Source organism: Capricornis sumatraensis, chromosome 11 (assembly GCF_032405125.1).
Source record: "Capricornis sumatraensis isolate serow.1 chromosome 11, serow.2, whole genome shotgun sequence".
Classification (NCBI taxonomy): domain Eukaryota; kingdom Metazoa; phylum Chordata; class Mammalia; order Artiodactyla; family Bovidae; genus Capricornis; species Capricornis sumatraensis.
In genome coordinates, this window is record NC_091079.1 from 56,066,724 (window position 1) to 56,090,859 (window position 24,136).

Sequence of the window (24,136 nt, forward strand, 5' to 3'; positions counted from 1 at the left end):
CGTGGGATTTCCCAGGTAAGAATAATGGAGTGGGTTGCCATTTCCTTCTCCAGGGGATCTCCCTGACCCAGGGACTGAACAAGCGTCTCCTGCATTGGCAGGCAGGTTCTTTACCACGGAGCAATGGAATGAGTGCCTAGCTATTGCGTAATAATATGAACTTGTCACTTTTTATACCAAAGCTTCAAAAGAAAATTCTTACTGTATGTTTCCATAAATCAGCTTGAATCTTGCCACAATATGGCTGGACTAAATGTTTTATTTCTAAATACTCAAGTACCCAACAATATTCATCTACTTTTGTCTCAGTGAGATTTTTCATAGCAAAAAATTTTAATTCACATAAACATAAAACACTTTTGTAAATGAAAGAAAGAGCAGAAACAGTGATGACGGGTTCTTCTGATTGAGATTTACGACATGTGGGTAGATGCATGACTGTTTCAATGTAGATACTATCAAGGATGACTCACCAAATGTTAAAAAGAAAGTCAATTGTTTGTATACGGTTTGAAAGCTGAGGGCTTAGAATTATACTCCTCCTCTGATCAGATAGAACATTTTGTTTAGTACTGATACTATCTCAGAAGACAGAGTCCTGCTTCCTAATAGGCATCAATTATCTTAAACCACAACCTAGTTTTGGGGTTTGCCAATTTAGAACTGGATATCTGAAAAGTTACTTGGTTGTTACTGGAAAAAATAGATTCTTAATGAGGAGTTTCGTCTTAACCTTTTCTTGTCTGAAGTTTCAAGTGGCAGCCAGGCATATATAGACACATCCTGTGACTGGTCTTCCTGATGGTGAAAGCTAAATCCACCTCTCACAGCATTTGCTGTAAAGTTCACCTCTCCTGGCATTTGCTGCTCAGTGAATTTCCCTAGTGTGTCCTGATGGTGGCAAAATTCATCATCATTCTAATGTTGAATAAATCTTATTTTTAAGGTATCAAAAAAATTATCATTAAAAAATTCTTAAAACTTGGAAAAATAAACTGCTGGTTCAAAACAGGAAATATAAAAAAGGATGAGCAGGAACAGCAAGATTTATCAGTTTGACAGTGATTTTAAAAATCATTTATATGAAAACTCACAAAAATCCAAGTAAGGTCTGTAGAATAGGTCACTGTATTGTTCCTGTGTCAATTTCCTCATTTTGATAAAGTGCTATGATTTTGTAAGATGTCGCCACAGGGAGAAGCTGGGTGATGGGTACACACTGTACCATTTTTACAACTTTAAGACATTTTAAAAACCCAACTCCATAAAGCACTGGTAGGCTGCTCTGAGCATTTGCAGGATAGAGGTCCTAGAGTAAGGCTGTGCGGAGACCTCAAGGTGGAAAGAACCTTGACAGCTCCAGCTTTGGGCCACTGCCTTGCCTAACGTGCAGCCCTGGCTCCCCGGGCACTGGCTGCTTGACCTCTGGTTCCATGACAGTAAGGAAGAACATGATGGGAGCATGGGCCTCGTGGTTAGCCTTCTGTCCTTTACTAGGGAAGCACCCATGCCACCAAAGGACAAGTGGGGAGCCTAGGCTCTGAACCTCACCAAGGCGTCCTTGGTGGTTCACTGTAAAGAATCAGGCAGTAATGCAGGAGATCCAGGTTCGATTCCTGGATCAGGAAGATCCCCTGGAAAAGAGAATGGCCACCCATTCCAGTATTCTTGGCTGGAGAATTCCATGGACATATCCATGGTCAATTTGGGGGCTTTCCTGGTGGCCCAGATGGTAAAGAATCTGCCTGTAATGAAGGAGACCTGGGTTCAATCCCTGGGTTGGGAAGATCCCCTGGAGAAGAAAATGGCAACCCACACCAGTACTTTTGCCTGGAGAATCCCACGGACGGAGGAGCATGGGGTCACAAACAATCGGATACTGAGCGACTAACACACACACGCACTGACATTAGCTGTAATGAGGCTCCCCTGGCCCCTGTGGTAGTGCTGGACACACCTAGAAGAGAGCTGGGACTTTGATACTGCTTCTTGATATCAATCCAGACCACAGGGAGACTGGACTTCTACTCCCACCCAGCAATAATGAGTAGTGTCATAAGAGAAAGAGTGGGGAGTCAGGACATTAATCATCACCTAGAGGTAAAGAGCTTATCCTCTCTGTGATATCAATGAAGATCATGTAAGAACTAGAATTCCTACTCCACCCAGCAATCTACCAGGAATCTACCACCTTGGGCATCAATGGAGGCAGAATGGGGAAACTGAGGTAGAATTCTGAAAAGTGATCAAGTAACCCACAAGGAGTGAGAAAAGGAAAGCAAAAGAATAGAAAAAGTAAATAAGATGGCAGACTTAAGTCTTGAACATATAATTACATTAAATGTAAATGATCTAAATATATCAATTAACAGGAAACTAGCAAAGTAGATTAAAAACATGACCCAACTACATGCTGCCTAAAAGAAATTCACTCCAAATATACTAACATAGGCAAGCTAAGAGTAAAGGATGAGGCAATAAGATGTATATCTTATAAATATTAATCAAAAGAAAGCAGGACATTCTATTTCTAAATAATGACATTTGGAGGTCTATGGACCCACCCCAACAAACAACCATAAGTTATGAATATTAATTTTAAAATACTTTTAAGTCTCTGGAAATTATTCTAAGGGCATATAACAAATAAAACATCCTCCCATGTAATAAAAAATTTGGCTGGACTTTGTCCCCAGTTCCTGGGAGACAGCTTCTAAGTCCTTAGAATTCTACGAGTGACAGAAGTGTCTTCTTTCATTAATGGTGCACCCCTTGGACATGTCAGAATTTATGCCAACAAGATGACTCAGAATGGGGGATGGCTATGTCAGAAAGACCATCCATATGTTTAGAGGGTTGGAGCTTTGAGTCACACGGCACCAACTGAACCTCTGAGGAAAGAGGAAGGTTGGAGATTGCTATCAACTTCATGACCAATGATTCAATCAGTTACACCTGTGATATTAAATGCCCACAAAACTTGTACAACTCTGGAAATGGAGTGAACCCCCACCTGGCAATACTCTGTGCATATTACACATCACTGAGTAGGGAGCAACACGTTCCTGACTTCATGGGAAAGGACATCAGAAAAAGTACACTGGAAGATTTGTGTCTGGAACTCTTCAGATCTTACCCTATGTGTCTCTTCTTTTAGCTGGTTCTGATTTGAATCACTTTTGCTGTAACAATATTGTAATCATAAGACTTTCCTGAGTTCTGTGATTCATTCTAGTGAATTATCTTATCTGAAGGGTAGTGCTGTTCTAACTATGGTGTCAAAAAAGACTCTTGAGAGTCCCTTGGACAGTAAGGAGACCCTAAAGGAAATCAACCCTGAATAGTCATTGGAAGGACTGATGCTAAAGCTGAAGCTCCAATACTTTGGCCATCAGATAAGAAGAGCCAACTCACCTGGAAAGACTCCAATGCTGGGAAAGATTGATGGCAGGAAAAGAGGGCGACAAGGATGAGATGGTTGGATGGCATCACCAACCTGATGGACATGAGTTTGAGCAAGCTCTGGGGGTTGGTGATGGACAGGGAAGCCTGGTGTGCTGCAGTCCATGGAGTCGCAAAGAGTTAGACATGACTGAGGGACTGAACTGAAAGGGCAGTGGGAAGCCTTGACTTTATAGTCAGTTGGTCAGAAGTGAGGGTGGCCCTGGAAATCCTCCCAATAGTGGCTCGTGTCTTTTTTTTTTTTTTAATTAATTTTTGGCCTCCCTGGGTCTTTGTTGCTATGAGTGAGCTTTCTCTAGTTGCAGAGAGCTGCGGCTACTTTCTTGCTGCAGTCCACAAGCTTCTCATTGCAGTGGCTTCTGTTTTGGAACATGGGCTCTAGGTGTGTGGGTTTCAGCAGTCGTAGCATACAGGCTCTAGAGGGCGGGCTCAGTATGTGTGGCATACGGACTTGGTTGCTCCACAGCATGTGGGATCTTCCTGGACCAGGGATCGAACCTGTGTCCCTTGTGTTGATAGGATAATTCTTAACTACTGGACCACCAGGAAAGCCCTGGTCAATGTCTTCTGAAGTGAAGCAGTGTTGTAGAAGACTATGCCCTTAACCTGTGACACCTAGCCTAGCTCCAGGGTTTGTATCATTAGTCACTGCACCTTTATTCAGGGAAATCTAATAAATCTCAGAAAGAATAAAAGTCTCCGGTACTTGAGTTATGACTCATTCCTTCCACCACCTGCAGCTACAAAGATGGGGATCTTTTTCTCCTCAACCACCTGTAAATAATATGGTAACTCACTAGAAGGGCAGGCCACCAGAACTTCTCATTTCCCCCAGCTCCGAGCTGCAGAAGTTAAATTTCTCATGTATATAGCCAAAAAAGTCAGGCAGTCCCTTTTTACACCCAGCCACCACTCACACAGTGAAAGCTGAGAGCACCTGAAAACCAGCTGCTCTCTCCTCAGCTTGCTCATGGGATGGAAGTTCATGTCCGAAAAGGCAAACCAAGACTACCAGAGACTACCTCCCCTGACCAACACTCTGCTTACAGAGCAGCAGTGTGAATCTCAAAGAAGTGGACCACTATCCCCTTTCCTACTCCAGAACAGTAGCTCAGAAATTCTGAGGTAGTCCATAAGAACAGTGTTCTGAAGTTTTCCCAAAGGAACTGACTTTATTTTAAATAGAAGGTGGGAAAGTTCAAGCCTAGGGGCACTCAGTCATGCATAACTCTTTTCTGGCCCAGGGACTGGAGCCCTCTAGGCTCCTCTGTTCATGGGATTTGCCAGGCAAAGATACTGGAGTGGGCTGCCATTTCCTCTTCCAGGGGTTCTTCCTGTTCCAGGGATCGAACCCAGGTCTCACGTCTCCTGCATTGGCAGGAGGGTTCTTTACCACTAGCACCACCTAGGAAGCTCTACTGGAGGTTTTGGTAGTAAGTAATTCACAGCCAATGAGCTCCAACATAAACCAGCTAATTTCCCAGAAAGAACCAGGGAAAGAGCTAGGAAAAGTGCCTCTAGGAACTGAACAAACCTGAAATACTGGTCTCAGAAACTATCCAGAAAAGGGACTCAAATTTAATTGTATCCAAATGAGAGCAATTATGGTTTTATGCCAACAATCAGCAGTACTTCCCAGGTGGCACCAGTGGTAAAGAACCTGCCTGCCAATGCGGGTTCCATGCCTAGGTAGGGAAGATGCCCTGAAGAAGGGCATGGCAACCTGCTACATTATTCCTGCTGGAGAGTCTCATGGACAGAGGAGCCTGGTGGGCTATGGTCCATAGGCTCACACAGTCAGACACGACTGAAGTGACTTAGAATGCAGGCACGCAATAAGTGGAACCAAACAGCTGAGTATCGTGTCCCAAATCAGGCAAAAAGTTTATCACATTAGAGTGAGAAAGAGTAAAAGAGAGCCCCACTAAGTCTGTCATTCCATGTGATTTTGAGCATGCTAGAGATGCTCCCTCTGAGAGGTGACATCAGAGGCTTCATTCTGCAAGAGAAATAAACTTCATAAAAGAGTCCAGGTTTTCCTCTAAAATCAGAAACAAGGCAAGATTCCCCATTTTTGACACTTCTATTCAACAGATACTGGAAGTGCTAATCAAAGCAGTTAGGCAAGAAAAAAAAACACAAATTGGAAAAGAAGTAAAATTATCTCTATTTGCAGATTATATGATCTTATATGTAGAAAACATGAAAGATTCCACACACAAAAAACACCTGCTTAGAACTAATATATGAATTCCAGCAAAGTAACAAAACATGAAATCTACAGACAAAAATCAGTTGTTTTTTCCATACACGAACGATAAACAATCTGAAAAGGAAATCATAGAAACAATTATATTTACAAAGACATCAAAAAGAATAAAATATTTAGGAATTCTCTTAACCAAGAAAGTAAAACTTTCATACTGAAAATTATAAAATACTGCTGAAAGAAATTAAAGAACACACAAATGAAAAGAGATCCTGTGTTCATGTATTGTGAAATATGTTAATAATACTATTAAAATGTTCATAGTACCATAACTATTTCTAGATTCAATGCCATTCCTATCTAAATCATAGAGGCATTTTTTACAGAAAATTTTTTAAAAATCCTAAAATTCATATAGACTATAAGAGACCTTGAATAGCCAAATCAATCTTGAGAAAGAAGGAAAAAGCTGGAAGCATCACACTTACTGATTTCAGAATATATCCGAAAGCTGTGGTAATCAAAATACAAGGATACAAGCATAAATACTGACATACAGACCGACAGAACAGGTTAGAGAGCCTAGAAATGACATGCTTTACGGTCAAGAGATCTTCAACAATGGGGCCAAGACTACACAATGAAGAAAGAACAGTTTTCTTTAACAAACGGGCAACAGGATATCCACATACAAATAAAGGGAACTGGATCCTCAATCTTACACCACACACAAAAATCACCTCAGAATGGGTTAAGGACTTGACTCCAAACTGTAAAATTCCCAGAAGAAAACATAGGGCAAAAGTTTTACAACACTCATCTAGGCAATGATTTCTTAAATGTGATACCAAAAGCACAGGGCCCCCCACCCCCACACACATAAAAAAGCAAAAATAGACCAGGTGGAACAATGGCAAACTAAAATGCTTCCACACAGAAAAGAAAACAGTGAACAGTGTGAAAAAGCAATTTATCGAATGACAGAAAATATCTGCAAACCATCTATTTTATAATCAGTTAATATCCAAGATATATAAGGAACTTCTATAATTTAACAGCAAGAAAACTAATCTGGTTTAAAATGTACCAAGAAAGGACTTAAATAGACATTTCTTCAAAGATGACATATGAATGGTCAATAGATATGAAAAGATGCTCAACATCACTGATGGTCAGAGAAACAAATGCAAAAGCAAAAGTAGTATTGCTTCACACCTGGTAGGAAAGCCATTATTTTAACAAAAATGAAATAAGTGCTGACAAAGATGTGGAAGAGACTGGAGCCCTTGTGCACTGTTGGTGGGAATATAAAATGGTATAGCCACTATGGCTGGAGCTACCTCAAAGAGTTACAAAAAGAACTATCACATGAAATAGCAATCTCACTTCTGGGTATTTACCCAAAAGAACCTGGTAACAAGTTCTCAAAGAGATATCTGCACTCTGGTGTTCACCACAGCACAATTCACAAAGTTCAGGAAATAGAAACAATCTAAATGCCCATCAGTGGTTGAATGGATAAAGAAAGTGTGATTTATACACACCATGGAATATTATTTATTCATAAAAAAGAATGAAATCTTATCATATGCAACGACATGAATGAACCTTGAGGAGATGATGCTAAGTGATATAAGCCAGTCACAGAAGAACAAAACTACTTGATTTCACATAGAAGAGGTATATAAAGCAGTCGAACTCACAGAAACACGAAGCACAATGATAGAAGGGGAAATGGGGAACTCCTGTTCATTGAGTACAGAGTTTCAGTCAGACAAGGTGAAAAAGTTCTAGGGATCTGCTGTACAACACTGTGCTTACAGTTAACAATACTGTATTGCACACTTAAAATTATTAAGAGGAAAGATCTCATGTTATTTTTATCACAATAAAAAAATAGTAAAATTTATGGTAAATATCCTACATTCCAACAATGAACAAGTGTAATCTGAAATTAAAAGCACAATACCATTTATATTAGCACTGCCCCAAAATGAGATATTTAGGTATAAATTTAACAAAATATGTACAGATCTGTATGAAGAAAACTCTGATGAACAAAATCATGAAAAACTGAATAAATGAAGAGATATTCCATGTTCATGGATAAAAAGACTCAGTATTGTCAAGATGTCAGTTCTTCCTAACTTAACCTATAGATTCAACATAATCACAACCAAAATCCCAGCAAGTTGTTTTATGGATATCAACGAACTGATTCCAAAGTTTATATGGAGAGGCAAAAAACCCTGTAAAAGGCAACACAATACTGAAAGTGAAGAATACAGTTGGAGGATTGATGCTACCTGACTTCAAGACTTACTACCAAGTAGTAATCAAGTAATCTTGATGGTAATCAAGATAATGTGGTATAGGTGAAAGAACAGACAAATATACAATGGAACAGAAGAGAGAGCCCAGAAATGGACCCCCATAAATACAGCCGATTGATCTTTGATAAAGGAACAAAGGTAATACAATGGAACAAAGGTAGTCTCTTCAACAAATGATGCTGGGATAACTGGACATGCATATGTAAAAAAAAATTAATCTAGACACTGACCTTATATCCATCACAAAACTCATAGTAATAAATGTAGAATTCAAACCTATGAAGCTCCTAAAAGATAACACAGGAGAATATCTAGATGACCTTGGGTATAGTGATGGCTTTTCACATATAACACCACAGATCCATGAAAAAAATAACTGATAAGCTGGACTTTGTTAAAATTAAAAATTTCTGCTCCAGAAAAGACATTATCAAGAGAATTAGAAGAGAAGTTACAGACTAGAAGAAAATACTTGCAAGAGATACATTTAATAAAGGTCTATTATCTAAAAATATTTTATGAAAGACTTAAAATTGAAAAATAAGATATCAATCCATTTTACAAATGAGCCAAAAACCTTAACAGACACCTCACCAAAGAAGATACAAAGATGGCAAATAACTATACAAAAAGATGTTTTACATCATATGTCATCAGGGAAATGCAAACAAAAACAAACAGGTATCACTACACAACTATTTGAATGGCTAAAATCTGAAACACCGACATAACCACCAAGTGTTGATCAGAACATGGAGTTAAAGGACTCTAACTCGCTGTTGCCAGGAATGCAAAATGGCACAGCCACTCTGGAAATTCATTTGATGGTTGCTTACAAAACTAAACATACTCTTACTAGCATGTGTTTCCTGGTATTTAATCAAAAAAGTTAAAAACTTATGTCCACATAAAAATCTGCACACAGATGTTTGTAACAGCTTTATTCATAATTGCCAAAACTTAGAAGCAACCAAGATGTCTCTCAGTAGGTGAATAAACTGTGATACACTTTTCAGAGCTAAAAAGAAATGAGTTATCAGTCGTGAAGAGACACTGAGGACCCCTAAATGCTTATAACTATGGGAAACAAGTCAATACAAAAAGATTACAGGTCTGTGATCCCAACTACATGATATTCTAGAAAAGACAAAACTACGGAGATAGAACAGTGGCTGCCAGGGGTGATGCGAGGTTAGGAGAAACACAAAGACAAAACACAGAAGATTTTGAGGACAGTGAAAATATTATGTATGATACTGTAATGACAGATATACATTATTACACATTTGCCTAGACCTATAAAATGTTTAGTACCAAGAGTGAACCCTAAGGCTCACTGTGAACTTTGAGTGACCATGATATGCCAATGCAGGTTCATCATTTGTTTAAAAAAAGGTACCATCTGTTGAGCTATGTTGTTAATGAGAAAACTTATGCATATATGATGATGGAAGGTATATGAGACATCTCTATATCTCCTCAATTCTTCTGTAAATCTAAAACTGCTCTAAAAAAAAACTAAAATGCTTTTTTTTAAGTAACAAAAAAAATATTAGCACAGAATGTAACAAAGAAAAGATGATACAGTTCAGCGGTAAACATACTTGAATGAAGCCCAGCTATCAGAGGTCAGGTTACAGATTGCCTCTTTACCTTGTTTCCTTCATCTGTAAAATTAATTATACTAGGGGAACTTGAAAATCTCTTTCAGCTCTAAAAGTCTATGAATCATCTTAACACAAACCAGAAAGCTTGGAATAAAACAATATGCTTGAATAACATCACCCCAAAAGCCTGTTGAGTGTTTTTAAAAATGGACTATTACTAAAGTTTTTTAGGTCTTAAGAAAAGTCATATAATGCAGATGGTGGTTTCACTGGTAAAACAAACACTGCATGTGCTTTCTCAGCCGTTTAGTATTTTTACATGATCCACCCGAATATCAAACTGGTATCTGAAACAATAGTTTGGACATTTTCCACATTATGAAACATCCTATAAAACATCCTTTCAAGAAAATGCATATTTAATTTTAGTGGAATTTCTTTAAGAAAACATTATTCAATTTTCCCTTAATTACCGGCAAGTGATATATCTAAGAAATAAATACACTGTCAAGTGGCAAATGCCGATCTTAGAATCAGTAAGACACGAGTTCAAGTTTTCACTACCTCTAACTAACTGAGTATTCTTAGGCAAGTTATAAAATCACCTGCAACCTCAATTTAAGAGCTGGATGTTCTCCGATGTTTTCAGCCTTAGGACTTTTGTCGTCTTTTTGTTCTCTGAATATCACGATTCAAGGATCTTTCAGACAGACTGCATTTCTTTAGTAACCATAAATCATCTTTCTGTTTCTTCCACCAAAGACTGCCAATGTGAGATTCAGAACAGCTTGAGATATGAACATTGTTCTAACCCAAAGCAAAGCAATCTACTAAGAATGAATGCATTATTTCCATTAGGTTGCTGAAATACCAATAATGACACCTATTATATGGAAGAGTCCAGCAACACCACGCTGAGAACTATAAGTCTAGATGATATCTAAGACTATTAACACAGTGGGAAGAAAAGTGAAACGCTGCTTTTTTTCATTTATACAAATATTAAACACTGACAATGTCAGGTACTATGCTATATTATTTTATTTTAAAATAAAAAAAAGCAATTGATTTTTTTTTTCAAATTACACTTTCCACTTTTTAAGTTTTCTTTCCTTTTCTTATGGGCAGAAGAGGAATAGTTAACCCTGTTTATCTTACAGACTGACTAGGTTCTCAAAAAGCAGTTTCAACTTTTAAAAACTTCATTAAAACTTCATTAAAATCAGCAATAATACCAAAACCAGTACGTGCATCTGCTCAGTCACTTCAGTTGTGTCGAACTCTTTGCCACTCTATGGACTGTAGCCCGCCAGGCTCCTCTGTCCATGGGATTTTCCGGGCAAAAATACTGGAGTGGGTTGCCATTTCCTACTCAGGGGAACTTCCTGACCCAGGGACCAAACCCAAGTCTCCTGCATCTCCCTGCATTGCAGGCAGATTCTTTAACACTGAGCCACTGGAGAAGCCCCAGAATAGTACAATGTAGTCTACAAATACCTTCTGAATGAATGAATGAATCCTACACCCATTACACACAGAGGTTTCAGGGAGACCATCACCGTTGCCTTTCTGGACCCAAACTGCCTTCAACCGTACAGTCCCTTGCTGCCTCTTTTAGTGCTTTTAATTGATAATGTGACTTCCCACACTCCTCTCATTCCTCATATCAAGGGGATTTTTAATTTTCAATTACTTATACTCCATGTAGTATGTGCAGAAAAGAACATAGACCAAACATACCTTCATTCACATTTGTTTTAAACAAAGTTTAAGTTTACTCATATTAAAACAAAATAATGATTAAAACTGGTGCATAGTTAAATGAGGGCTTTCCAGGAGGCTCAGTGGTAAAGAATCCGTCTGCCAACGCAGGAGATGTGGGTCTGATCCCTGGGTTGGGAAGACCCTCTGGAGAAAGAAATGGCAACCCACTCCAGTATTCTTGCCTGGACTATCCCACAGGCAGAGGAGCCTGGTATAGTTAATGGGGTCCCAAAGAGTCAGCCATGACTGAGAACATGCACATACACCATGGTCAAATGAACAGAAGACAACAGAAAGTGCAGAATAAAGTCACACACATACAAGAGTCTTAGTATACAACAGTCAAGTCAATGCAATGGGGTGAAAGCTGAATCCTTACTTTTAGCATAAATCCCAGAGGTATCAAAGACTTAAGGACAAAAAAAAGAAAGAAAAAAAAAACTACAGAATTTCCAGAAGGTAATTAAAGAATTTTTTATAATCTCAGAATGGAGCAGGCATTCTTAACTATGCTAAGATTACAAATGCTATAAAAGATTATATAAAATAAAGGCCACATTAAAAAGAAAACCAAAATTTAAAACATAATTCCACCATAAATAAAGAGACCAAGAAAAATATTGGCCAGTCATATCATAAAGGCACACACACATGCTCTTTTCAAGGGGAAAAAAAAGACCAACAAACTAATTTTAAAATGAGCAACAGATATAACGATATCACTGACATAAACTAGTTTAGAAACAAAAAAAAGTGTAGAAATGGCTCATAAATGTACAAAAGATACACTCAATCCTACTCTCAATAGGAGAAATGCAAAATAAAACTACACTGAATAACATAGTTCAGCTATCAGATTGGCAAGTATCCAGAAGTTTGAGAACACGCGTTTACTGAAGCTGTGGGGAAACAGGAAATCCCATACACTGCTGGTAGGAATGTAAACAGGGAAATCTCTATTGAGTATAATCTGGTGACGTTTATCAAAATTATAAGTGCACGTATTCTTTGACTTACTATTTCCACTTGTGAGAATTTATTCAAAACACTAGCAAACACGTAAATGGATGTGGGTATGAGGTTTTATGCAACAGGATTATTTATAATATAAAAATACAGTGACGTGAAAGCCACTCAGTCATGTCCAACTCTTTGCAACCCAGTGGGCTTCCCTGGTAGCTCAGATGGTAAATCACTGCAGATGGTGACTGCGCCCATGAAATTAAAAGACACTTACTCCTTGGAAGGAAAGTTATGACCAACCTAGATAGCATATTAAAAAGCAGAGACATTACTTTGTCAACAAAGGTCCTTCTAGTTAAGGCTATGGTTTTTCCAGTGGTCATGTATGGATGTGAGAGTTGGACTGTGAAGAAAGCTGAGTGCCGAAGATTTGATGCTTTTGAACTATGGTGTTGGAGAAGACTCTTGAGAGTCCCTTGGACTGCAAGGAGATCCAAAGGAGATCAGTCCTGGGTGTTCATTGGAAGGACTGATGTTGAAGCTGAAACTCCAGTACTTTGGCCACCTGATGTGAAGAGCTGAATCATTTGAAAAGACCCTGATGCTGGGAAAGATTGAGGGCAGGAGGAGAAGGGGATGACAGAAGATGAGGTGATTGGATGGCATGACCGAATCAATGGACATGGGTTTGGGTGGACTCTGGGAGTTGGTGATGGACAGGGGAGCCTGGCATGCTGTGGTTCATGGGGTCACAGAGTCGGACACAACTGAGTGACTGAACTAAACTGAAAGCACCTGCCTGCAATGTGGCAGACTTGGGTTCGATCCCTGGATTGGGAAGATCCCCTGGAGAAGGAAATGACAACCTACTCCAGTACTGTTGCCTGGAAAATTCCATGAATGGAGGAGCCTAGTAGGCTACAGTCCATGGGATAGCAAAGAGTCAGACACAACTGAGCAATTTCACTGGTCACTGGACTATACAGTCCATGGAATACTCCCGGCCAGAATACTCGAGTGGGTAACTGGTCCCTTCTCCAGGTGATCTTCCCAACCCAGGTATCGAATCTAAGTCGCCTGCTTGGCAGGCAGATTCTTTACCACTGAGATGCCTTGGAAGTAAACAATCCCAACGCCGTCAGTTTAAAACTAGTTCAATAATAATAAGACTAAAGTCCTACACATAATCAACTTGGAAGGATCTCTGGGACATACTGTTGAATGAAAAGAAAATTGTAGAAGAGTATGTCTAGAAAACATATTAAATAAAGGTATATATTATTTTATCCACATTTGAATTTGCTTCTATATGTATAAAAAGATTCTGGAGTAATATATAAGAAACTAATCAAAAGTTACTTGTTTGAGAGACAGGGTGGAAACTGCGCCAAAGAGGACAAAAGGGAGACTTCTCATCTTTTTTGAACTTAAAATTTTTACCCATTCAAAAGACTAAGTAACAATATAAGAGTAAAATAAGTAAGATTAATGATATAGTCTTATTTATTTTACTCATATAGTACAGCTTCCCTGGTGGCTCAGATGGTAAAGAATCCACCTGCAATGCAGGAGACCCAGGTTCGATCCCTGGGTCGGGAAGATCCCCTGGAGAAGGGAATGGCTACCCACTCTAGTATTCTTGCCTGGAGAATTCTATGGAGAGAGGAGTCTGGCAGGCTACAGTCCATGGGGTCACAAAGAGTCGCACCCAACTGAGAGATTAACAAAGATAGAATAGAATTTGAACTAAATTTGAACTAATCCAACTAAAACATCATCAAAATGAAATCAAAAGTATAAAAGTGACTTTAAAATGTTTCTATTTCTACTAGATATTTTGAAGGGCACTCCAGTTCTTCTACTACAAAACAACCAGTATTTCCTGTAAATCTGAATTTACACACACCCAGTTATACACAGATTCCACTCCAAGGTGTGTTCCCAGAAACTCTTACACATGTGTACCAGGAGACGTGGTCAAAAATGTTTAGGGTGATGCTGTTTATAATAACAGAATCTTGCAAATAACCTCAGTGGCTTAATAGGAGAATAAATTAATTACAGAATATGCACACAGTGGCACCGTGGATGAAATAACTATATGTTAACAAAAGTCTTAAATTACAATTTGAAGTGGGAAAACAAAGTTCCAGAAAGTATACAGCATAATGTCATTTTTTCCCTAAAGTTTACAAAAGCAAAACTAAACAAATACTGTTAAAGACACATACTTAACAAGTTGGGAGGACTATATGTAAAATCCAGAGCGAGCAGTGACCTCAGGTGGGAAAAGGCAAGCCAGCCAAGAGACGTGAAAGAGGGTAACGACACTGGTAACACTGTGGGTCTCAAATGGAGTGGTAGGAATCTTAAGTGTTTATTATCATGCGTCATAACTTATATATGTTAAATTTACTATATATCAAGTATTACCTATATTTTTTCTTTAAAAATAACACATAGTTTAACATCTCTTGGAAAATTACAATATATTATCTGGGAGTTTATAAACCTCCACCTTTCTAGACAAGCTGATGAATGAGTACTTACTACTCTTATTTTCTCCTATGTTTATTGTAGAGTTTCTTTGATAACAGAGAAAATCAACACTGTAGTTCTTAATACCTCAACTTTGAGTCTGGGAGACTTTCATCTGTGTGTCATTGCTCTGCTTTTTTCAGTTGTAAAAATCCTAGTTCCAAACACCTTTGATCCCCATAGAGCTCTGAGAGTACAGAGCACATATTTCACATTTCCAAAACACATTTCAGAAACTGAAATTGCATTCAAACTTTAGAAAACTACTCATTTTCTCTTCTTAAAAAAAAAGTCATAAAAGGCTCAAGTGGAGAGCCTTAGGTGTTCAGATAACTACCTCCCTAGCTATTTAACATACATATCATTTGTTTAAATTCAAACAGATTGTGAAATTCAGGCCAAAGTTTGTACATCTGTGAGTGTTGTAAATATACTTCAATTTTTTTTTCTGATTATAAATCAGAGTATGTTTATTACAGAAAAAAATTCTCTTATATTTTTCCATATCTTTTAGTTAAGTTATAAGAAAAATGGTCCTAAACTTTGTATTCTTACTTCTTCAGAAAGGCACTGCTATTTCCCAATCCTGTAACAGCTGGTGAGTGCTTGTTGCTTCAATGGTTGGAATAATCATTTTTAAATTCTCGTCAATTATATGGATCAGAAATTATGTAACATTTATTTCTAATCTGGACTTTCCTGATTGCTGAACAGTTTCATTATTTAATTTCTGTTCTTTTTAAATGACTCCCTAAGTTCTTTGGGCATTTTTCTATTGCTGTTCAGTAGCTAGGTGTGTCCAACTCTTTTGGGACTCTGTGGACTGTAGCCTGCCAGGTTCCTCTGTTCATGGGCTTCCCAGGCAAGAATACTGGAGTGGGTTGCCACTTTCTCCTCCAGAGGATCTTCCTGACCCAGGGACTGAACCAGTGTCCCCTGCATAGAAGGCAGATTCTTTACTACTGAGCCACCAGTTTATTAATCTGTAAGTGTCCTTTGTGTATTTTTAACCTGTGGCTACATAGGCTGCTAGTTATGCCTTCTATCATTTGACTTTTTATCTTCTTATGCTGTTCCTTGAATTCATTTTTGGTTTTCATATATCTAAATCCGTATCTTTCTTATGATTTCATTCTCTGCTCTTACGCTTAAGAACACTGTCATCCCGCAATCAATGGATGCAGCCTTAAATTGTGCATATGGTTTCCTTTTTTCAAAAAACATGTATCTGAAATCGTTTTGCATGTAAAAATGTAAGTCAAGCAAGTTTTTTAAATCACAAAAATTTAAATTCATTCAATCTTTCTTGAGAATATTTCAGAAAAATACACTGTGTTAATCTGATTAAAGACTTTCCTTCTAGTTTCAGGTTATTTTTCCTTAAATAAATGGGCATTTGATTATTAACTCAACTGGTATGCCTAGAACAGATAAGTTTAACACTCTCTCATACCCTTAATTGAAATACCAATGAATTGAGACTTCCTTGGTGGTTAAGAATCTGCCTGCAAATACAGAAGACACGGGTTCTACTTCTGGTCCAGGAAGATCCCACGTGCCATGAGGCAACAAAGCCTGTGTGCCACAACTACTGAGCCTGTGCTCGAGAGCCCATGCTCCACAAACAAGAGAAGCCACCGCAATGAGAAGCCTGCACACCATGACTAGAAAGTAGTCACCAACATTACTTATTGTGATAATCATTTCATGAGGCAAGTCAAATCATTATGCTGTACACCTTAAAGTTATACAGTGTTACACATCAATTATAACAATAAAACTGGAAGAAGAAAAAGAAAGATTGCCACAAGTCAGCTACACTCTTAGACTTCCAACAGAGTATTTATGTTCAAATAAATAATTAAGTTGAATCACCTGGCTTTATATTTAAATAGTATTGGCTCCAAGTAATTTATCGGTCTCATTACAAAGAAGCCTCTATTATGAAAGGCCCCAAAGGGAAATGTATATTCTTGCCTGGAGAATCCCATGGACAGAGGAGCCTGGCAGGCACAGAAATGGACACGACTGAAGTGTCTTAAGCGTAACACAAAAGTGACAAAATTTTTGATACGTCAACTTCAATACTGCAAAGGTTAATAAGAATTCTTTCCCATCCCAAAAGTATTTTGTCTTGGGTCATCTCTAATGAACCTAGAAGAGTCAGCATATTTCACAGGGGCTAAATAAAACTTTTTAAAAGGTTAACGGAAAAATATTTATGTGAAAAATGCCTCCAAATAATGTTTTAGTGGGTGGATTCGGCACATACCAGTGAATACCTTTGAGCTGAATCCAATTCTGAATTAAGCTGGAGTTTACCTTTAAGAAACAATGAACCTGCTTTTAAGTAAAATCCTGTATTAATAAGAAACATGGAATGTGAATTAAAAAAAAGATTTTATCAACTGAACTGTATCTAAGTATTTTACAAAATTTTCCATGAGCCATCAGTAAGTCTTTAAAATGCATGATATTTTTTAAAACTTGCTAGTCATTCATCTGTAAAAATCTAGCTTTTTATGTGCATGCCAAGCATAAAATTGCCCCCATGCTAAATTTAACACAAACCTCACATTACAGAGTTATGTGTTCTTACACTTTGACATGACTATGACAGTGATTCACAAGGTGAAAATACACTTAGAATGCTCTATGTTCTGCAACTCAGGACAATGAAGAAAGCCTGGGAAGGATGTAAAAATTAGGTCCATATTTTAAATCTGCAGCCAATCAAGCCAGGAACCCAGCTATGCAATCACAATCACTTGCAAAGCCATTTAAACTATTTCTTAGCTGTACCTGTTAGCAGTTTCTTATGACTGTAATCTTTTAAAAAAATATCTCCCACTTCAAATATTAAATGCACATGTACATTAAGTTTTTTTGGTCTACCTACAGTTAGATGCCGGAGAAGGCAATGGCACCCCACTCCAGTACTCTTGCCTGGAAAATCCCATGAACGGAGGAGCCTGGTGGGCTGCAGTCCATGGGGTCGCTAAGAGTCGGACATGACTAAGCGACTTCACTTTCACTTTTCAGTTTCATGTATTGGAGAAGGAAATGGCAGCCCACTTCAGTGTTCTTGCCTGGAGAATCCCAGGGATGGGGGAGCCTGGTGGGCTGCCATCTATGGGGTCGCAGAGTCAGACACGACTGAAGCGACTTAGCAGCAGCAGCAGTTAGTTGCTAACTGCATCAGGCTAAAATTGTCTTCTTTCCCCTTTACAATTCTGCATTCTCTCAATTTTTGTATACTATAGCTCCAAGTTAATTTCATAGTATCTATCCAAATAATGAGTGGTTAAAATTTTGTTCTTTTCAACTACAATTTGTGAAGTAAAGTTTAGCCAAGAAAACAATGAAGAGAGTCACTTTATGACATTTTGTTGTTTACAAAGTAATGTTACCTTTTTAGATACTACTGCAGGGTGATTAATCAAGTTTAGAAAATTAAAGACACTTAACATTATAAACTGGTATGTGTAACTCATAACAGAGCACATTGAACAAGAAGGTGTAAACTGAGCTGCTCAAGGTCATACAATACGGCAGCGAGGCAGGCAGCTCAGGCAGTCTCAAACTCCTGTCTTCCCCTCACGTGCCACCCTGAGCAACCCCTGCTCTAACTTCTGCCTGAAAAACACTAAGGCACATACTGTCCACAGGACAGGAAACACCTAGGGCAGAATTTCAAACTTAAGGAATTGATTAACTAGAAGACACTTTAACCTAAAAGCTATCATACTATGTGAATTTAAATTATTTTTTAGGTAATGGAGTCATCATAGTGATCTACTTTTTCTTGTATTTAAAGTAGCTAGGAGCTGGCTCCAGAGGACTCAGGGGTTCTACTACACAGAACCCAGGGGTTCCACTATCACAGAACCACACTCTCTTCTCAGGAGAAGACAGACAGTTAACTGTCAGAGCTGGACCACCCTCGCTGTCCGCGGTAACCTGGGCAGGGCCCACTCAGAGAACCTCTGTATCAGCTTTCTCACCTCCACAATACTGGGAAGGGGCCAGGGAGCATTCTTCTTTCAGATTTTGAACCACTGGAGACCAGAGCAAGTCCTAAAGTGCTAACATTTGGTTAAATTTTAAGGATGCTTCAAACAGCTTATCATTTCCAACATTATGTTTAAAGCAAATCTTTTAGACATTCTTACACATTCTTTCTCATCAGTGAAACTCACTGGCCCTTTTGTGATATTTCTTCCCCTACTTGCAAAGGAGCTCTAAATCCCTCAGAAAGTAAAATAATAATAATAATAATAATAAATCAACAGACGTAAAGATGAGGGTCAAATTACCACTGTTTAGTGATGGAGGCTTCAGGTCATCTATAATGTGCTTTCATGTTAAAACTAACAAATTAACAACTACCTGACTTCCATATTTAAATATGTAATGTTTATGTTCTCTGAAAAAAATTCTAATGTCAAAAGTAATCATTCAAATACAAACCATACATATTCTTTGGTCACGTGTACATACAGAAAAATCTGAGAGATAAGTTTAAGAAAGACATTTTTGGCAAGCCTACACAAAATTATAGAATTTTTATTATAAAAATAGGGTGGGGGGAAGAAGGCATGGAAGAAAACTAACATTCATTATGCGCTTACAAAGAAAGAGCTCCTGTTGTAAGTACTTTACATAAAACTGAAATCAACTGAATGTTTCTCACATTCCTTGATCAAATAACTATGTGCTGTGCTTAGTCACTCAGTTATGTCCAAGTCTCTGCAACCCCATGGACTGTAGCCCGCCAGGCTCCTCTGTCCATGGGATTCTCCAGGCAAGAATACTAGAGTGGGTTGCCAAGCCTTCCTCCAGGGTATCTTCCCAACCCAGGGATTGAACCCAGGTCTCCCACACTGCAGGCAGATTCTTTACTGTCTAAGCCACCAGGGAAGCCCAAGTAAATACAATCCTCTATATCCAAACAACAAAGGAATTAGAACTCTCTGAGAATCCTGAACTGATTCCATTTTTCCTTTGGGCAACGTGCTGAGCCTATCACATTCATCATCCTTACATACATAGACAAAAGGCCCAGAGTCATACTGAATTATTTAGATTATTCCCAGAAAATAATTCATGAATACCATCGCCTCACTGAAATAGTTTTTTCAAGAGGCTAGTTTTGATAATCCAAAAATTCAATTCTCATAAGCAGGCTCTGATAAGAATTGTCACAAATTTCATTATACATCGAAAGATGAGCTACTAATATGAAAGAGTACTCTTCATGACAACAATTTACGTATTTAAGCTAATTTAGCTTCTGAAGGTTATCAGGAAGAGAAACTGGGGTTAGAAATGAGAGAGATCCGACTTTACTGGGGACTTCACTTTGCCAGGGTCTTCACTGGCTGGCTGTTTCATTTTACTGATTTACATTAAAATGGTCACTTCAGTGAAAACAGATGCTTTTGGGGAGAGGCAGGGTGGAAGTTAAAAATGTCTACACTTTCAATGTAAAACAGCTTGATCATGTACCTTTTAAAACAGAAATACCTGATGCATTTTTATTTTTATTCTTTTTAAAATTTTTTGAAGAGCTAATTGGCTTTATTCGATGATTCATGAATCAGGCAGCATGCTATCTAGCAACTAGAAGGATTCTCCAAACACTGGGAATTATCTTAGGTGAGCAAAATTTGCCTGCCATCCTAAAATGTTTCTCTGTGATATGTAGATTATTTTGAGCTGAAAACAATCAAGGTCCCAAAGACTCAAGAAGACCATTTCATTTTCCCATTAACTACTTAGAAGTATTTAGTTAGAGGATTCACTCCAGGAAGGGAGCTATCACCATAGCTCCCTTCTCCCACTTCAGTAGAACTGGAGTGGATTTTTAATGATGATATACTATTATGTGGAATAAAATTGTGAGCAATTTTATCCTTACATTTCTGATATTTCAATTAGTAATTTTAATAAAATACCAACAATTCTAATGACTCAGCACAACCTAAAAAATGTGTACTACAGTGTTAAATGAAAACATACTACAAATTTTTGTCTATATTTTAATTATGTAAAAGTGTCTGAGTGTGTACCTAAAAAAGTAGAACTGTGAATACAGTTAATGCTGGGTTATATTGGACTGGTAGATAACTGTTTCTCTTTCTTGATTCTTTTCTACTGTGATAATGTCACAATAAAAACAACTTTAAAAAAAAACAACATCATCACTTTATGGATAAAATGGTTTTCTGTCTGCAATGACTTAACCATGTTAAAGATATGAGTCTCTCTGTCTTCTCTCAGTTGCAGGAAAGCAAACACCACAACTTCCTGAAGCCTTCAAAACACTGAGCATAGCATCTCAGGCCCAAAAAGACCCAGTAAATTCCCAGTGAGGGACATGTCATGGAACCACTGACAAACACCAAGTGTAGCTAATATAAAGGTAGAAACTTACTGTTATTTGTTGGTTCAGGAAACCCAGCCTTTGGACCACTCCATCCTTTGTTTTCCCCTGTCTGAAAAATTAAACCAATTGTTTAAATTCAGGAAAGAAACTTAAATTCAAAAAAAAAAAGTTAATCCTAATTAATAAAAAAGGGTACAGGTTATTCTGTTCATCCTCTCCACTGCTGACCACAGGACCATGAACACAAGAATCACTAACAAGAACTATAACATCTATCCCTTTTCTACATTCATATCTGTTTCTTATGCCTCCTGATTTTATCTATTTAAATTTACAGTTTACATCAAGAAAGCCTCATATTTAGCATAATGTTTAGTATATATATTATGTATAACATGGGCTCTATCAAGGTGGTGAAGAAGTAATTTGTTTCCAAACAGTAAACAATAATCATCGCAAGTGCTAAAGTAACTAAAAGAGATTTTTTATCACTTCTGAAGTTAAATTAATGATAGAAATATTATTATGTCTGTTCTGGAAAAGTCCTGATAAGGGTCACTGAATACTGCTAATGATAGGTACAAATAATTGAAAACTAAACCCTAACTCTAAGCAAAATCTGGAATATCCTGGCTTTTACCAGATGATTTGGTCAACATTTAGTGTAAAATACACTCTGAGGTCAGATATTTTGAAGTAGTATTTTAATCAAATTATAAGTGACATTAACTGGTTATGTTCTCTTTTTGTGGAGTACTTTGGGGTGGGGGGAGACATATTTCTTTTTATAATTGTTATTTTATATTATGCTATCAGATGTCAAAGATCAAATGGATAAATTAAATCCATATATAAACACAAACTGCTGCTGCTGCTGCTAAGTTGCTTCAGTTGTGCCCGACTCTGTGTGACCCCATAGACGGCAGCCCACCAGACTCTGCTGTCCCTGGGATTCTCCAGGCAAAAACACTGGAGTGGGTTGCCATTTTCTTCTCCAATGCATGAAAGTGAAAAGTGAAAAGTGAAAGTGAAGTCGCTCAGTCGTGTCCGACTCTTACCGATCCCATGGACTGCAGCCCACCAGGCTCCTCTGTCCATGGGATTTTCCAGGCAAGAGTACTGGAGTGGGGTGCCATTGCCTTCTCCAAACACAAACTACATTTCTAGCAAATAGCTTGCAACAGTGAAAGGGTGGAAGAGAAGGTAACGTGTGTCAATGCAGATACACGTAGGTGGGAAGGCCTGAGGAGACGCCCATGCACACGTTCTCTGTGAAGCAGGAGACAGGATCATAGAGAGAAGGGGGTGCTGAGAGAGGGAGGGAGGTTATAAATCTAAGGAAAGTGTACACAGGAAGGAAACAGTCTGGGAAAGAAAGAGCTCAATGATTAGAAAAATACAGATCCTCAGGCATTTGAGGGCTCAGCTGAAGTTGGTAATAATATATTTAGCACTTCATTCCTCCTTTTCTCTCCTTCCACTAACAACCAAAGTTATTTAAATATTAGGTTTTATTCCCTAAGCCTAATTTTTCTTCAACTGAATCCCAAGCCTGCTGCTCTCTGATTTCTATCTCAACACTCTAATGAAACTGCTTTTCTAAGGTTTCTGCTTTAACATGACAGAGTAAACATTAACAGTAATCTCTTCTCTCTCCCCAAACAACTCTAAATTGATAATCCAATAATCCATAAACTCTCTCTCCTTCCCTCTGCCCCCAACCTCCCCTGAATATGAAAGGAATCAAGAGAAGAGATAAGTCAAAATCTGTAACATGGAGAGTAGATTAATTATAACTAACTTAGCAGATGTGGGCCAGCTGAAACCTCACCTGCAGAGCTAGAAGCTAACAAAGAGCTTACAAAGAGTAAACTGATTTGTGCTTCAGGACCCCAGAAAGCCTCAGGAATCAGAAGCACACCTGGTACTTCTAAAGATGAATCCTGGACGAGTATGAAAATAAAAAGATTGTTTGGAAGTCTTTCAAATGTTATGAAATTTCCAGGTCACTTCTGTGACCCCAAGGAGACAAATTTCCTAAAATGTTGCCTCTTCAGAAAGGCCTAAAACAAAGAGACTCTGGACACCAGGTACAGCTGAGAATGGGATGGATCTATATACCACACTGAAAATAGAGATGGATTCCAAAGGCACATCCTAGAAGATAAGATCCTCAGCTCCCTTTATCACTGGGCCTCTAAAGACAATCATCAGTCTCCCAATCCACAAGGAATGGTGAGCATAACACAGGGGACAGAATAAAACCTCAAAAAAGGGTTTAAAAAAAAAAAGCTCTCAGAGAGACAGAAGTATTATACCCATTAAACAAAAACAAGAGGTTATAAAAAGGAAAATTCTGAGAATGAAGAATAGCTCTGGGAAATAAAAAACACAGTAGCCAAGGGAAAATATTTCAAAGAAGGACTGGAAGACAAAACTGAAGGAATCTCCAGTAAACAGAACAAAAAGAGAAACAGAAAAGAAAAAAAGGAAGGAAGAAGCAAAAAATCACTCTTTAGACTAACAGGTATCCTAGAAAGAAGCAAGAGCAAAAACGGAAGCAAAGAAATCATCAGAGAAAAAATATAAAAGTTTCCCCACTTTTAAAGTACATGAATTTCTGGATTAAAACCCAAACACCCAAAAACAATTTATCAAAGAATACACAAATCCAGTCAATCACTCAAGAAATTTCAGAACTTCTGAGAAAAGACGTGAGAAAAGCATCACAAGGGAGAGAAAATGTAAAAGTTTCATAAATTGGCTAAAGAATCCAAAGACTTTGGAATTTCAACAGTAATGCTGAGAGGTAGAAAACATTGGTACAATGCCTTCAAAACTGTGGAAAAAAATATTTCCTATTTAGAATCAT

General features: G+C 38.0%; 1 protein-coding gene across 2 annotated transcripts in view; it reads right to left on the minus strand.

The window, feature by feature from the left end:
* The window catches only part of STAU2 (staufen double-stranded RNA binding protein 2), a 285,467-nt gene that overhangs the window by 150,205 nt on the left and 111,126 nt on the right, over window positions 1-24,136 (minus strand). For both annotated transcript variants that reach the window (XM_068983313.1, XM_068983312.1), the window contains exon 9: window positions 21,313-21,373. In XM_068983313.1, the coding sequence (XP_068839414.1) occupies window positions 21,313-21,373 (61 nt within the window). The remainder of the gene's footprint in view (window positions 1-21,312; window positions 21,374-24,136) is intronic.